The 17,895-nt window shown below is 39.4% G+C and overlaps 1 protein-coding gene across 4 annotated transcripts in view; it reads right to left on the bottom strand.

Moving 5' to 3' along the window:
- Positions 1–17,895, bottom strand: part of RGS7 (regulator of G protein signaling 7) — a 568,234-nt gene that overhangs the window by 92,782 nt on the left and 457,557 nt on the right. For all 4 annotated transcript variants that reach the window (XM_017953401.3, XM_017953404.2, XM_017953406.2 and 1 more), the window contains one exon: positions 739–803. In XM_017953401.3, coding sequence (XP_017808890.1) covers positions 739–803 — 65 coding nt within the window. The remainder of the gene's footprint in view (positions 1–738; positions 804–17,895) is intronic.

Below are 17,895 nucleotides of genomic sequence, written 5' to 3' on the forward strand. Positions count from 1 at the left end.
AAATCTGACCCTTCAGATCCATGAATGAGGCTGTGCGTGGTGGCTCACGCCTGTAATCCCAGCACTTTTAGGAGGCTGAGGCAGGTAGATCACCTGAGGTCAGGAGTTCAAGACCAGCCTGGCCAACATGGTGAAACCCAGTCTCTACTAAAAATATAAAAATTAGCTGCCAGGTGTGGTGGCTCATGCCTGTAATCCCCGCACTTTGGGAGGCCGAGGCAGGCGGATCACGAGGTCAGGAGATCGAGACCATTCTGGCTAACATGGTGAAACCCCGTCTCTACTAAAAATACAAAAATTAGCCAGGCGTGGTGGTGGGTACCTGTAATCCCAGTTACTCGGGAGGCTGAGGCAGGAGAATGGTGTGAACCCAGGAGGTGGAGCTTGCAGTGAGCCGAGATCGCGCCACTGCACTCCAGCCTGGGTGACAGAGTGAGACTCCATCTCAAAAAAAAAAAAAAAAAAAATTAGCTGGGCGTGGTGTCGCACACCTGTAATCCCAGCTATTCCAGAGGCTGAAGCAGGAGAATCACTTGAACCTGGGAGGCAGAGGTTGCAGTGAGCCAAGATCGTGCCACTGCACTGCAACCTGGGTGACAAGAGTGAAACTCCATCTCAAAAGAAAAGAAAAGAAAAAAGATCCATGAATGGAGAGTTAACAGCCTGCCCAGAAAAGACTGTGGGCCTTACTGCTGTGCATCCTATGACTGTCCTTGCCAGAAGGTCCTTGGTACTTACAGCCTCATAGTCTGCGAGCTCCAGTCGTGCCTTGTTTTGCATTGTTCTCTTGCAGAGGTAAACGGCTGAAAAAAAAAAAAATCAATCATTTCTTGCCTGCTTATCAACACCATGGCACTATAAGTAAAAGTACAACATTACAAATCAAGATGATCGCACTTTTTTCCCAAGTTGTAATTTTTGATCATTTTCTTAGACAAAAAATAATTCTGTAATAACATTATTACTGAAATTCAAGCATCATGGTATTTATGGTATCCTAATACATATGCTAAGAAACTTGGTAACTTTTTTTTTTAGAGATAGTCTTATTCTGTCACCCAGGCTGAAGCAAGTGTAGTGGTAAGAGCCTTGTTCATTGCAGCCACAAACTCCTAGGCTCAATCGATCCTTTTGCCTCAGCCTCTCGAGTAGCTGGGACTATAGGCATGAGACACCAAACTAGCTAATTTTATTATTATTATTATTATTATTTGTAAAGAGGCTTCTTGCTTTGTTGCCCAGGCTGGTCTTCAACTCCTGGGCTCAAGTGATCCTTCCACCTCGGCCTCTCAAAGTGCTGAGATTATAGGCATGAGCCATAATCATTTAAACATTTTTATTAAATGGTCATCACAGTTTTTAGCATCTTCAACAAATAAGAGGAGAAAATAAAACCTTTTAAAAGGGTCACCAAATGAACTTAAAAATCTATATATACAAGTAAAATCATTTTGCAAAAAGGAAATTACGAATTATTGGCACATTCAATGATGTCCAGATTCTACTGTCAACTGAAACAATCTGTTCATGTACACTGAAGACTTCTCGGCATCTTCTTTGCTTCATTTCACAAGAGTCCATCTTTCATTGTTTGGTTACTAGGAGGAGGACATAACATCTTACCTACCTTCCACAGTATTTCCATTTTCCTGAGGAGTCAATGGCCTGGGCTGCCATGAAAAGTCCATCTGGGCAGCAGATTTATGGGAGAAGGTGGTGACAGCAGTGTTGCAATTGAGCACATTTCTTCAATTATTTCAGGGTATTCTAGTGACTCTCATGACAACCTCAAGGCATTTGCAGCCCTCTGGTAGAGTCCCAATTGCCAGAATATTTTTGTCATTGTTTTTCACTAAATATGCATGATATTTGAGTCTCATGAAACTCAAGATACATTATATCTGTTGTAGATGTTGAGTGAATGCATTGGATGAGGACTGTCAAATATTACTTATTATAAGGCTACCTCGATGAGGTTGCCTTGGAAATATCACCTATGCACTACATGGTGCCACCCTTAGTTTTGGATAATGACGTCCAGCTGGTATCATTAAGGAAACACACTACACAGAAAATTTGAGACCGGTGCAAACAGGGACACTATTTACTCAATTTCTGTAAGGTTTCCTGTATGAAAGTCAAGATGAAGCAGAGAGCCAACCACAGAATGATGCTGACATTCCTATAAAGGCTAAGAAGCCAGTATACTGTATTAGAACACATCTTTGTATAATCTACCATAATAATTTTATTGTTCTACTAATATTAGTAATTTCTAAAAGTCAGACTTCATAAACAAAAGCGACATGATGTGTTCATTTCCTAATTCGTCATAATTGATGCTCACTCCCAAAGGACCTCTTACTATAGAGGCCACTGTGACTTGAATAAAATATCTAAAATGTTCTAAGCAGTTGTAAAAGAAATGGAAGCGTATGTGAAATACCCCTGAGGGTGTTTCTTCATGAGAGAAAGATCGAATCTTCTTAAATATCTAATTGAATAATTTCAGCTTTCCTGCGGAATTACCTCTAATGAAATTTCAAGCCCCAGCTATGCCCTCCATCAGTCACCCCTCCTGTGTCCTCCTGCATCAGCTTCTCCTTGCTTTATTGGTTCTGTCCATCTAATCTTTATTACTTGCAAAATCAGCTCCCTCTGGGGAAACGTTTCTCACCATTAGATACACGAATGCATTAAAATAAGAGTGGAATGATTTTGTTTTTTACATGACTCCTCACAAAGACATTATGCATCCTGTAATACAGGTGTCCTATGATGTGATTTTTCTTTAATTCCCTAGGAAACAAAATGAAGGTGTGGGCAGACAGTGCCAGGCATAAAGTAATGGTATCACGAATATTTGTTGAATGAGAGAATTAATAAATGAATGAATAGGATATCTTCAGAAGGAGCTGTTTCGGGGTCAAATCAACTTAAGTGATAAAATTTCCCTAAATGTCTACTTGATTCTTTGGTATGAAGAAAGACAGGAAGCGGGGCCTGGTGGCTTATTTCTGTGGTCTTAGCTACATGTGGGAGGCTGAGGAAGGAGGATCATTTGAGACCAGTAGTTCGAGGCTGCAGTGAGCTATGATTGCACCACTGCACTCCAGACTGGGCAACAGAGCAAGACTCTGTCTCTTAAAAAAATAAAATAAAATAAGAAAGAAAGAGGCAAAAGGTACAAGTCTGAGTTAGCAGTGTAGAAAATAATCTGGTAACTGCTGAAGATAGAGCAAATATGCTCTTGACTGGATAGGCCCAGATCTCATCGGTCTAGTCCAGACACAAATGCTGTATGTTGACAGGTAGAGATAATACTTTTTATTCTGTATTAGCAGAGAGTACCAGCATTGGTCAAGAGGTGGATGAGGCAGAAGGTCCAAGTAGATCAAAGAGGATTCCAATTCAGGAAATTTCCCAATTCATTAAAGATTGACAAAATGAATGCACTTATGCATAGTCAAAACTACAGCTCAGGCCGGGCGCATTGGCTCATGCCTGTAATCCCAGCACTTTGGGAGGCCGAGATGGGTGGATCACAAGGTCAGGAGTTCAAGACCAATGTGGCCAAGATGCTGAAACCACATCTCTAATAAAAATACAAAAAACATTAGCCAAGCATGGTGGCGTGCGGCTGTAGTCCCAGCTACTGGGGAAGCTGAGGCAGGAGAATCACTTGAACCCGGGAGGCAGAGGTTGCAGTGAGCCAAGATTGCGCCACTACACTCCAGCCTGGGCGACAGAGCAAGACTCCATTTAAAAAAAAAAAAAAAAAACTACAGCTAAGGCCAAGTGCTTTTGTGCCAATCCTAATTATTTTGGCACTGAACATGCTCTATATTGTGCTATGTATAGACCTAGGCCCAGATCCAAAAGAGTGAATCTTTTTTAACATAACCCTGAATATTTTCTGCTGTGACAAAATATTGAAAATATCAACTAATGATGCCATTTTGGGGGTTCTATTTAAAATATTTTCTATTATTAAAGATGTAATTTCAATACCAAGTTTAAATATATCTCCCTACAGTAGTTTGCTGGGAGATCATTAGGAGACAATTTGGAAGACTTGGGAGGTCAAACAAGTAATTTAACAGGAGGCTATGCCACTAAATGGGAGGAAGTTTGGGGAGGCCGGAAGAGCTACTCTGGCTACAAAAGCTGCATAGATAAGGCATAGATTTTGGCCTAAATGCAACTTAGAACTTAGATGGAAAAGTCAAAGTTTCTGGATCACATCTTTGAGTAGAAGCAGAATAGAGAGTGAGTGCTGACATCAGGTCTTCCCCTTTAATTTTATAAAGCTCTAGAGAAGCCGGAGCGGTCTCTTAGACAACACTGATGCCCATGACAAAGGTGTGAAGGCACGTCACACAGGTCAGTGAGAAAATCACTAAAACCCCAGTGTCAAAATGTGGAAGGAGTAGGAATATATCATTCACCAAGACTGGAACTACAAAACTCCAATAAATATTTTAAAATTACGCAACTTACAACCCAGGTAATGCAAATTAACTTACATTGTCATGCTATTCTATTTTTTTTTTTTAAATCTTTTAATGTTTAGTTTGTGGCTCATTCTTCCCTTGTTCCTGAATTTTAAACAGCCAGGCAGTTTGTACAATCTTCCTTCTCATGCTTGGGTAATTCAAAGAGTCCCAAGTTATCTGAGAGGTGATTGGCTCATGAGGATGGAGCCTTCCTTCATGAGATTCGTGCTCTTATTAACAGACTCGAAGGAGCTGGTTCACCCTTCTACCATGTGAGGACACAGCGAGACGGTGCCGTCTATGAACCAGAAAGTGGGCCCTCCCTAGACATCAAATCAGTTGGCACTTTAATATTGGACTGCTCAACCTCCAGCATTGTGAGAAATAAACGTTTGCTGTTTATAAACAAAACAAAAGGGTACCAAGTTATTAATGAGAATGTTCATCTCAAGTAATGATCAAATAATCAAGTGAATTGTGAGTGAGAAGAAGTGTGAGTAAGAAGAAGTGTGAGTGGCTTCTTTCTCCCCTCCTCGACTCCCTTTTGTGACTCTCACCATGAACTCTCACCTCTAATCCTCCTGGGGCTGGAGTGTAGGAGAGGAAAGGGGAACATGGAAGTTCAGGTATCGCTTCGAAAGCGATATTTCATTGGAATAGAACTTTATTATATTTGATGGAGATTTTGAATTTTATTGCTGAGATAAAAAATTAAATCTGGTATGTAACAAAAATAAATATGTGCTTCACAGGAGCTTTCCTTTATTATTTTAACATTTAAAAAGAATATTTTTATATTTTTAGTTGATAAATGAAAAATTGCATATATTTATGTTGTGCTATGTGATGTTTTAATATAGGTTATACACTGTGGTATGACTAAATCAAGCTAATTAACATTTCCATCACTTCACATTCTTACCACTTTTTGTGATGAGGACTTTGAAAATCTACTCTGGGCCAGGCGCAGTGGCTCATGCCTGTAACCTCAGCACTTTGGGAGGCCAAGGTGGGCGGATCACTTGAGCTCAGGAGCTCCAGACCAGCCTGGCCAACATGGTGAAACCCTATCTCTACTAAAAAGACCAAAATTAGCTGGGTGTCATGGCAGGTGCCTGTAATCTCAGCTACTCGGGAGGCTGAGGTAGGAGAGAATTGCTTGAACCCAGGAGGCGGGAGTTGCAGTGAGCCGAGATCCCACCATTGCACTCCAGTCTGGGTGACAAGAGGGAAAATCCGTCTCCAATGAAAAACAAACAAACAAACAAACAAACAAACAAAACAAAAACTACTCTCTTGGCAATTTTCAAGTATTAATGGTAGCTATCATCATCCCGCTATACAGCAGTCTCCCAGAACTTAATCCTCTAACTGAAACTTTGCACCCTTTAACCACTATCTCCCCGCTCCCTGCCCCCAGCCCCTGCTAATCACCATTCTACTCTCTGCTTCTGTGAGATAAACTTTTTTTAGATTCCACACGAGTGACATCACGCAGTATTTGTCTTTCAGTGCCGGACTTATTTCACTTAACGTAATGTCCTTCAGGCACATCATGTTGCTGCAAATGGCAGGATTTTTTTCCATTTTTAAAGGCTGAATAGTATTTCATTGTGTTTCTGTCCCACATTTGCTTTATCCATTCACCGGCTGGTGGACACTTAGGTTGAGTTCATATCTTGGCTATTGTGAATAATGTAATGAACATGGAAGTTCAGGTATCGCTTCGAAATACTGATTTTATTTTATATAAAGTAAAAAATATACAGTAAGTATATAAACAATATATAAAGCATTTATATATTTATATATGTAAAGTATTTATATATTTATGTATGTAAAGTATTTATATATTTATATATGTAAAGTATTTATATAAATATATAAAGTAAAAGATATACAGAAAAATATATAAAGTAAAAATTCATTATAATACCATTTCTGTCATTATTTGCTCTATAGTCTTGATTTTTTCTTTTATATATACATCTGCTAATACATATATGAATATCTATTTATATACAAAATCTATATGCATATATTTATTTTAAGTGTGCTTAAAACTGTACCACATATGCTGTATTATAAACTTTTTTCTTTAATAGTCTATTGTGGCTAACTTTTCATATCGATAAGTGCTGGTCTATAATATTTTTTAAAAAATTATTTCATGGTAATCCAGTGCTGAGATGTAATGTAATTTATTAAAATGAGTTCTTATTATTGGACATTTGGGTGACAGCTATTATTTTGCTATTATATGCTAACCGTTGTGCAAACATATACGCGTGTATGTGTATGTGTCTTTATGTACGTATCTTTACTTGTTTTTGAAATTGCCAGTTTCCTGAGAGGGTATTGCTGAGTCAGGGCCCACGCGCCTTCCAAGACTTGTGATCGTTATAACCAAATTTCACCAAGTTTAGACATGAGCATATCTCAGATGCTTTTCAACTCCGGAGAGTCTATTTCCAGCAAAGCCACCAGAGTTATTCTGTTAAGACATAAGTCAGATAGTCAGTGTACTCAAAACCCTCCCTTTTATCAACTATTTCCCATCTCGTCTCTCTCTAGGAAAAGCCACAGTCCTTGTTTCCCCATTAAGTGACCCTCTGGACTTCCTTCCCGTTCATCTTCCATTGCCTGCCTGAGCCTCACACCAGATGTCCCCTAGGTCTTCTCTCCTTTCCGTCTCTGGAGAGCCCTACCCCAGAGCTGAACTGAATTCTCTCCGGAATATCTTCCCCCTTCTCCACCCAGCCCCTTTCCCAGTTTCTCTCCACACAACTTTTCATGTCCTAACGTACAACTTATGCGTTCATTTATGTAGTTAACTTCTCAGTTTTTCTCCCCGATTCTCCTTCCCTCCACTGACCCACCAGAATGTCAGCTCCACCAGGACAGAGGTTTGCGTATTCTGTTCACCAATCAATCTGCATGGCTAGCAGTGTAGCTGGCACATAGTAGATGCTCAAAACATAGTTGGGGAGTGAAAACATTTGTCTACGGGTCATTTGAGGTTTTGTGTTTTCTTTTCTCTCTCTCTTTCTGTCTTTCTTCTTTCTTTTCTTCTTTCTTTTTTTTTTTTTTTTTTTGGCTTTGGTGAATTAACTATAATTTGCTGATTTTTCTATTGGGATATTTAACATTTTTAAATTAAACTTAAGGCCCATTAATATATGAGAGAGAAAAACCAGTGTTAGGTATGTATGTAGGAAATACATATTTTCCCCAGGTTTTGGGCAAAACTTTACGAAACAACGCAGACAATATTCAGCATACTTAAGTAAACATTGATTTGGTGTACACACACACACACACACACACACAGCATCAACAGTACATGGTCTGCAATCTGCTTTTTTTCACTTAAAATAACATTACTGAGATTTACCCAGGCTGTTTTCAATAGATGTAGCTCATTTCCCTTAACTGCTATAGTCTATCCTATAAATGTAGCTCGTACTGATTAGTCATATTCCTATTACTAAATATGCAAGCTCTTTTTTCTTTTTCTTTTTTCCTTTTTCTATTACAAAGAATGATCCAGTGAAAGTTTCTCTAATCATATATCCCTAGAAATGGTATCAAGGGGTTGTGGCGATAAGCACAGTTTGAATTTTATGACACTGCCAAAATTGTCCCATAATACTTGTCCAGTAATGTATGAATATTCCTACCCTCATTCCAGACTTGAATTTTTGCCAGTCTGGCTTGAGAGAAGTGTGCTGAAGTCCAACCCCTTCGGTAGATTTCTGTGTCTGTTTTCTTTCATCTCCAACAGTTTTCATATCACAGATTTTAATTTAAATAATGTCTACGAATCGATTGTCCCCTTCACTAATGTGGGCTCAATTTAATACATTTTACCTTGAATTATTTTTTACTTGACCAATATTGCAAGTTCAAATTTTGTTTTCTGTATGTATTTGCCTGGTATATCTTTGTCTCACCATTTATTTGAAATGAGTCAGTGTGTTTTACTTCTCTGTCCTCTGGAAAGATATTCGTGGATTTTATTTAGGATCAAACCTAAAGAGACTTGTTCTTTCTACAGATGAATTTAAAAATCCCCGTTCATTTTTGAAAGTTGTTTGGTATTCCTTTCCTCAAGTCTCCATCGGTCTCCCTCTCTCTGATGGTATTTCTTTTGTTTTCTACCTTTTGTTAGACGGAATGAGTTTTCTTTAATTCCTACTTTTATAATTGGAAAGGGACAAAATTTGTTACCATTCCATTAGTGGCCATTCTCATATCTTTGTACAAGTGCTTAAATATGTATTTCTTGAATTTTAATCTCGGAAATGAAACACTGCTTCTTATTGCTTCCCTCCATAAATGATGGAGAAATTAGCATATCTTCACTCCCTCCAGTCTTTCTGACTTTTTTAATTACTAGAATTTATCATAAACTCTGTCATAGTTTTAAAAAATAATTATAGCATTCACATTCCATTCAGGAAATATTTTTATCACGATTATTTAGATTCTGCAGGGCATGCAGAGAAAGCTGGTGTCTTGGAAAATTAAGGCCAGAAAAATTTGTCTTGGAACAGTGGTTTTTAAAAGAAGTCTACGTTTGCTGAAATTATTTTATCAAACCTCAGATGCTCCCAAATTAGGCATTTCCTATCTTATTTTATTTCATTTTATTATTTTATTTGAGACTGGGCATTTCCTATCTTATTTTATTTCATTTTATTATTTTATTTGAGACAGGGCCTCCCTCTGTCACCCAGACTGGAGTGCAGTGGTACGATCATTATTCACTGTAGCTTTGGCCTCCTGGGCTTCAGTAATCCTCCTGCCTTAGCCTCTCGAATAGCTGAGACCCACAGGCACATGCCACCATGCCTGGCTAATTTAAAAAAATTTTTTGTAGAGATGGGGTCTCACCACATTGCCCAGGCTGATCTTGAACTCCTGGGCTCAAGCAATTCTCCTGCTTCGGCCCCCCACAGTGCTGGGTTGACACGCATGGGCCATCGCTCCTAGCACTATTTTAAGTTACTCTTATCTCTGGTCTTTGAAGTTTGCTTGCTCATTTCTAAGTGAGGCTGCTACACTGATGAAGTTGAAATAGAGACAAATGCTATTCATCTTGGGTTTCCCATGACAGCTGTTGACCAGCCACTGCAACAATCCTTTAAGGCCACGGCATTGCTCTCCTCCCAGTGTCTCCCCTCTACCCTCGAGCTTGCTCCCCAGTGTCTGAGAGAGCCTGTGCTGCTCTGTAAACTGAGGTCTTGGACAAAGCTTTCTCTTCCGGTGCCACGTTCATGCCTGAGAAACCTTGCTCCAAGATGGGGAAAGCCTTTCTGTCCCCCGAGGACAACTTATTTCCAGCCCTCATGTATCCATATGGGGAATTCCTACTGGGGTTGGTCAGAATTCCATCCAATGCTAATTTCTCGAGAAAGTCTGACACCGCCATGTCCTTTCCATTTGGCTAAATTTTACCGATTCCAGAAAAATGTTAATTTTTCAAATGAGTAGTGTGTGGTACCATTCTAATTTCCACCCTGTTCTAATAATTCATTTTCCTGTAGTTTTGTTTTCTTTTTATTCCTTGCAGGAAGACGGAGGGAAAATTTTGGGTAAACTTCTGGAAAGTATGGTGTATTAGTCAATTGTTACTTGTAACATCAACCCCAAGACTCAAATATATTTTGTAATTATATTTATGCTGAATAGACATATATTTAGAACCACAATGATTTTTGGATTTAAAAAAACACATACTGCAATTATTCTTATTTTCATGCTAAAGAAAAAGATAATTATGTTCTTTAAAAACAGAGTTTTCATGGAATACTACACAGGCATGAAAAAGGATGAGTTCATGTCCTTTGTAGGGACATGGATGAAGCTGGAAACCATCATTCTGAGCAAACTATTGCAAGGACAGAAACCAAACACCATGTGTTCTCACTCATAGGTGGGAATTGAACAATGAGAAGAAATGGACACAGGGAGGGGAACATCACACACTGGGGCCTCTCATGGGGTAGGGGGTGAGGGATAGCATTAGGAGAAATACCTAATGTAAATGATGAGTTAATGGGTGCAGCACACCAACATGGCACATGTATACATATGTAACAAACTTGCATGTTGTGCACATGTACCCTAGAAGTTAAAGTATAATAATAAAAAAACCCCAAGGTTTTCAAAATAATTCTTCAAATAAAGTTATTTTAAATTTAATGTTAATAGAGTACTTTAAAATCTAACATTCATTTAAAGATTTAGACATTAGCAATGCACTTGTAAGAATGAAGAGTTAAAGAATGATTTGGAGAATTTTATTTTTAAAATTTATGATTAAACAGCAAAGGAAACATTTATTAAATGCAAGGGAAATTGAATCTTAAAACAACTAGAGATAATATTATAAAAATAATTTTTAATTATTTAATTTTCTGATACATAGTAATAATAAAGACTGTCATAAAGTAAGAGTTAACTACTAGATGGGATCATATACCTTGATAAAAGAAGATTTACTAGGATAAGAAAGGTGTACTATGAACACTGAATACCTGGACTATAAAAACTTTTTGTTTTTTTTAAGACAGAGTCTTGCTCTATCACCCAGGCTGGAGTATCATAGCAGCATCTTGGCTCACTCCACCTCCTGGGTTCAAGCGATTCTCCAGCCTCAGCCTCCCAAGTAGCTGGAATTAAAGGCATACACAGCCACGCCCAGCTAATTTTTGTGTTGTTAGTAGAGACAAGGTTTCACCATGTTGCCCAGGCCAGTCTCGAACCCCTGGGCTCAAGGGATCCACCAGCCTTGGCCTCCTAAACTGCTGGGATTACAAACATAAGCCACCGCTCGCGGCCTGTGAAAATCTTTAAATACCTTCCTGGGAGGTGGTGTCCTTAAGGAGAAAGAATTCCTTTAGGATAGTTCTGGAATAATGGCCAGGAACTATTCATATGAAAATAATTAGACCTGTGAATTTCTGGTTCTCCTGAAGGAAAGGGAAATGTCATTGAATGCTTCTACCGTCAGCCTGCTTATGATTCTGCTCTATCATAAGGCGGTTACATGTATTATCCAGAGCCTTAAAGTAACAATCCAAGAAAGAAGCTCTTGTCCTCTTTATTTAATTGATGGTGATGATGAAACCCAGAGAGCCCAAGTCCTCTGTCGGGGCCACAAAGTATGTCGGCAAGTCGGAGGTTCTCGGGTCTCAGCGATCACAAAACAGACACAACACACGAAACGTGACAGCAGCGGCAATGAAGGAGACAATTCCACTCTGGCTCTCAGTGCTGAAAAGGGAGAAATACGCTTCTGTTCTTTGAAGCATCCATTTTTCTTGAGGTCCATGTTTCTTCATTTCTTAGAATATCGCTTCTCCTTGTAAGAACTGTTATTGTCATTCTAAATGTTTCCTGATGGAATTCAGCTCTCTGTGCATTCATCCCTAAACTACATTACAGATTGTATGTTACCCTTACTCCCACCATTGAAATTGCTGAAGAAACAAAATAAAGCCATTTAATTTACCCTTTTATGGTAAATATAAGAAAGTCACTGTAACAAATCTGAAAGATGTGGCAGCTTTTCTCACATTCATGCGTTTTGGAAACTTGTAGTTCCTTAAGGCATGGCGGATACTTTCTTCTTTCCAAATGTACTTTCTTCATCTCCTTTAAACCTCTCATTAAATCCTCATTATTTGCTGATCCCCTGTTTGAAAATTACCTACTTACTAAAATTTATTTGTAGCCCTCAAATCAATAACTCATGGAACTTGCATGGTTATTCACGGCCATTCACAGAGTGGCAAATTCTCGAGTCACCTGACGGTCAGTCACATGACCAGCTGATGTCAACCAAGACAATGCTTGGCCTCCTGTTCCAGCTCTCATACTGTAAACAAACGTCCTTTTTGTGGGACATGTGGTGCCACATTTTTTGCATTTGTGCTTTTGGTTGATAATATTGCTATTTAAAATGGCCCCTGGGCATGGTGGCTCTTGCCCGTAATCCCAGCACTTTGGGAGGCCGAGGTGGGTGGATCACCTGAGGTCAGGAGTTCAAGACCAGCCTGGCCAACATGGTGAAACCCCGTCTCTACTAAACACACAAAAATTAGCTGGGTGTGGTGGCAGGTGCCTGTAATCCCAGTTACTCAGGAGGCTAAGGCAGGAGAATTGCTTGAACCTGGGAGATGGAGGTTGTAGTGAGCCGAGATCGCACCATTGCACTCCAGCCTGGGCGACAAGAGCAAAACTCCATCTCAAAAAAAAAAAAAAATTGACCCCGAGAGTAGTATTGAGGTGCTGTCTAGTGTTTCTCAATCAGGGAAGTCTGTGGCGTGCCTTACAGAAAAATTAATGTGTTAGATAAGCTTCATTCACGCATGAGTTACAGTGTTGTTGTCTGTGAGCTCAGTATTAATGAATCAACAACATATATTAAATAAGATGTCTTTAAACAGAAACACACATGCATGAAGATTGTGTGTTGATCCATTGACAAAAAGATGTGACCAGGGGCTTGCAGGAAACTTATCCTGTATTTCTCCCAGGATCGAGGATTCAGTATTCCCTAATTCAGTGTTCAAGGCAACTTTATAAAACATTGCCACTCTGCATAAGAAGAATCGAATATGTGTTTGTGTCTTATTCCCTCTGTTGGAGAACACTGATGCATGTTTTTGTGTACTGCAGGGCCACAGTAACCAAAACAGCACGGTATTGGTACAAAAACAGGCACACAGAGCAATGGAACAGAAGAGAGAGGCTGGAAATAAGGGAACACTCCTACAGCCATCTGATCTTCAACAAAGCTGACAAAAACAGGCAATGGGGAAGAGATTCCCTGTTCGGTAAATGGTGCAGGAGAACTGGCTAGCCATGTGCAGAAGACTGAAGCTAGACCCCTTCCTTACACCATACACAAAAATCAACTTAAGATGGATTAAAGACTTAAGTGTCAAACCCAAAACTATAAACTCTGGAAGACAACTTCGGCAGTACCATCCTGGACATAGGAATGGGCAAAGATTTTATGACAAAGACACCAAAAGCAACTGCAACAAAAGCGAAAATTGACAAATAAACTTAAGAGCTTCTGCACAGCAGAAGAAATTACCAACAGAGTAATGAGACAACCTATAGAATAGGAGAAAATATTTGCAAACTATGCATCTGACAAAGGTCTACTATCCAGCATCTATAAGGAACTTAAATTTACAAGAGCAAAACAAACAACCCCATTAAAGAGTGGGCAAAGGACATGAACAGACACCTTTCAAAAGAAGACATACATGTGGCCAACAATCATATGAAAAAAAGCTCAATATCACTGATCATTAGAGAAATGCAAATCAAAACCACAACGAGATACCATCTCATACCAGTCAGAATAGCTATTACTAAAAAGTCAAAAAACAACAGATGCTGGTGAGGTTGTAGAGAAAAGAGAACACTTGTACATTGTTGGTGGGAGTGTAAATTGTTCAACCATTGTGGAAAGCAGCATGGCAACTTCTCAAAGAGCTAGAAACAGAACTACCATTTGACCCAGAAATCCCATTACTGGGACTATACTGAGAAGAACAGAAATCATTCTACCGTAAAGATGCACGCGAATGTTCACTGCAGCACTATTCACAATATCAAAGACTTAGAATCAGCCTAAATGCCCATCAATGACAGACTGGATAAAGAAAATGTGGTGCAGCTACATCATGGAATATGATGCAGCCATGAAAAAGAACGAGATCATGTCTTTCGAGGGAACATGGATGGAGCTGGAGGCCATTATCTTTAGTAAACTCATGCAGGAACAGAAAACCAAATACCACACCTTCTCAGTTATAAGTGGGAGCTAAATGATGAGAACTCATGGACACAAATAAGGGAACAACAGACACTGGGGTCCACTTGAGGGTGGAGGGTGGGAGGAGGAAGAGGAGCAGAATAACATAAGTATTGGGTACTAGGCTTAATACTGGGTGATGAAATAATCTGTACACCAAACCCCTGTGACATGAGTTTATCTGTGTAACAAACCTGCGCACATACACCCAAACCTAAGATGAAAGTTTTAAAAAAGGACATTTTCTGTAACAATAACACATACAAAACTCTCATATTCTATAATAACTCCTAACTTCATTCTTTCATAGGTAACATTATTTGTTCTTTTGTTTATAGTATTATTTTAAACCAATGCAATATCTATTTTAAAAAATGTAATAGAATAAGAAATACCATAATTTAACTATTATGATAATTATAATTCTGAGCCACTATTCCAAGCAAAATGGTTAAAATATTTTTGTGTAAATCTTCATGTAATATTTTCATGTAAATCTCCCACAATACTAGGTCAAGGGTTCTTAATGTCTCTATCTCTTATTTTAATGTATCAACCAAAGTGACAGGTTCTGAGAGTTTGCACCTTTTTAGAGTACCACAATAATCCATCCAGTGGAACTTGACACCCAATGGATAAGCCCAGCAGAGCCATGTGACTTTCAAAGGAAAGTTCTGTCATTCCAATCTGTGTTCATTGAATCTGGACTAAAAGAATCATGGTTGAATTATTTGTTGAATAATTTGACAAATGAGACACTAAATTAACTGTATCCAATCCTGTGGCATCTCACTTAATAAAATAACTGTATATAAAAATGTATACCCCAAATGATCTTCAAACGCATATTTCATTGAATACCTGAACCTGTTTCCACTTGATTCCTTCCCATTCCCACTCCTCACCACTCTCTCTCCTTTTTTCTTCTTTCTCAAATAGAAAGAGAGAGACATAAGCAGAGTGTTAAAAATAAACGATGATCTAACCAATACAAGACTGAGAGTCCCAAACTACTGGCTAAATTACTCAGGACATTAGAGTCAGACTATGCCTAGAATAGAAAAAGGGTAGTTTTCAATCTTTTTCTCCAAAAGGCCCAGCAACATGGGGAATAAAATAGTGATCATTTGCTTAATTGTCTGATCCTCTCATCATTAATGTGGAAAGACACAGTCACAGATATTCTAGAATATGCCAAGTGGTGTAGTAGAAGGAACAATGGCCCATGAGTTTGAAGACCTTGGGTTCTGGCCGTCCTGTTAAGTGTGATTTTGGATGAGTCTCTTGACCATCCTGATTTGCTCACCTGTGTAATGAGAATAAAGACACCTGGTGTGTCTATTCCATAGGACTGAGGTAAGAGTTCTTGGAGATGATGTGTTGGAGAGTTCTGTGTTAACTACAGAGGGAAAATAATGTATGGAATTACTAGATATATTGTACTTTTAGGTCACTGCATAAGTTTCTACTCAAAAGAAAATTATAGCAAGTTCTTTTATAAATGAAATATCATGTTGAAGATCATTTTGGGTATATAGTTTTATATAGAGTTATTTTTTAAGTGAGATGCCACAGGGTTGAACATAGAGTTATTTTAGTGTCTTTTTTGTCAGGTGTCTCTTCCTTGTAGAACTGCAATAAATTTGCACTAAACAATATCGATTAATTATATGTGTCTGTTGCATCTTGAATATAATGCAAATGATTTTTTTAAAAATTTAAAAAAATTATCTCAAAATATATTTCAATTTAAAATATATAACTAGTTTTATTAAGTGTTTAAGGGATACCTCAGTGTCATTAAATTATATTTTAAATTTTCTATTTAATTATTAATTCTTTCTGTTTCCTCATTCCTTTTATTTGTATTATCACTTATCTTGCTACCCAAACGTTGCATACAATTAAGCAAATGATCACTATTTTCTATCAGTAGCTTCCCCATGTTTCTGGGCCACTTGGGGATACAAAAGATTGAAAACTACTGTTTTTCTATGCACGTATTTATTCAACAAACATGCACTGGGTGCCTACTATATTGGTGATGAGATTGGGAGTACAAACAAAGCTTCTATCCTCAGTGAGGTTACATTCTAGAGAAATCCTAAGCAAAAACTGTCTTGGACAGGGCAGAAAAGACAGCACGTCCAGTTGCCCCCGCACAGGTGATGTCCCTCAAGAACGCAGTTCCTGGAGCTGGGACCACGTTAATTCTTCTGTCTACCTGCAGAGGGCGCCATTGCACCAGGCACTCTTTCAGTCTACCTGGTAAAACTAGAAGATGGCAGCTTTACAAAGCATTTTAAGAATCCTAAAACGGTAAAGGGGTCTTATGTGGGCTAATTGCATGAGGTGCTGAACTAAAGTATCTTCAGTTGCTGGAGAAAAGCAGAAATTCTGCCTTTAAGGGGAGAAAATGTAAGAAGGAGGAAAACTGAGATACGTGTGTGTGGATACTGGACGCATTCATTTGTTTCAACTTGTGACCGGCTTTTTCTAAGCCCTGGAGACCCGGCGATGAACGCAGTCAGCTATCGTTGCTCTCAGAGGGCTTACTTTGTACTGTTCTGTGGTGTGACAATGTCGACTAATATGAGTAAAGTAATAACAATATCCAAAACTTATTGACTGCTTTCCATGAGCCAATAACTACTCAAGAATTTCACATACGTTATCTTGTTTGAACTGCATAGCCGCGTTGAGAAGAGGTGCTATCAACTCTCCCATTTTGCTGATGGGGCAATTTAGGCAGAATGAGAGGATGAGATTGAGTACTTTCTTGGTGGAGGCAAGAGTCAAAGCCAGGCATTAGACCAGAATCGACTCAGTTAACCACTAGGCTGTGTGTGTGACAGCTGGAGGTTAGGAAAAGGGGAGGCAGCGAGGGGGAAGCAGGGGGTGCAAAGGGCAGAGCTACTTCAGATTTTATGATGGTCAAAGGCCTCAATGAAGAAAGAGGGAACATTTGTTTTTGTTTTGTTTTGTTTTTGAGACAGAGTCCCACGCTATTGCCCAGGCTGGAGTGCAGTGGTGCAATCGCGGCTCACTGCAACCTCCACCTCCTGGGTTCGAGTGATTCTCCTGCCTCAGCCTCCCAAGTAGCTGGGACTACAGGTGCCCGCCACTACGCCCAGGTGATTTTTGTATTTTTAGTAGAGACGAGGTTTCACCATGTTGGCCAGGCTGGTCTTGAACTCCTGACCTCAGACGACCTGCCTGCCTGGGCCTCCCAAAGTGCTGGGATTACAGGCGTGAGGCACCGCACCCGGCCAGAGGTAACTTTTGAATTCAAATCTAAATTGTAAGAAGGAACCAACTCCAGGAATATCTAGAGGCAGAGATCACCATCGGTACAGCAAGGGGGACTGCCCTGAACAGAAAATAAGCAGGAAATGTTTCAGAAAAAGTCCAGGGATAGGACACCAGCAGCAGGGTGGCTGGAGCTGGAGGGAAGGCAGAGGCTATGTCAGGGCTGAGCCGGGAGCCTAGGGCGCCCTGGCTAGGGGCTCAGGTTCTCATTGCAGTGGAAATTCCTGGGAGCTGTGAGAGCAGTGACAT

The sequence above is a fragment of the Papio anubis genome, chromosome 1 (assembly GCF_008728515.1).
Source record: "Papio anubis isolate 15944 chromosome 1, Panubis1.0, whole genome shotgun sequence".
NCBI lineage: Eukaryota > Metazoa > Chordata > Mammalia > Primates > Cercopithecidae > Papio > Papio anubis.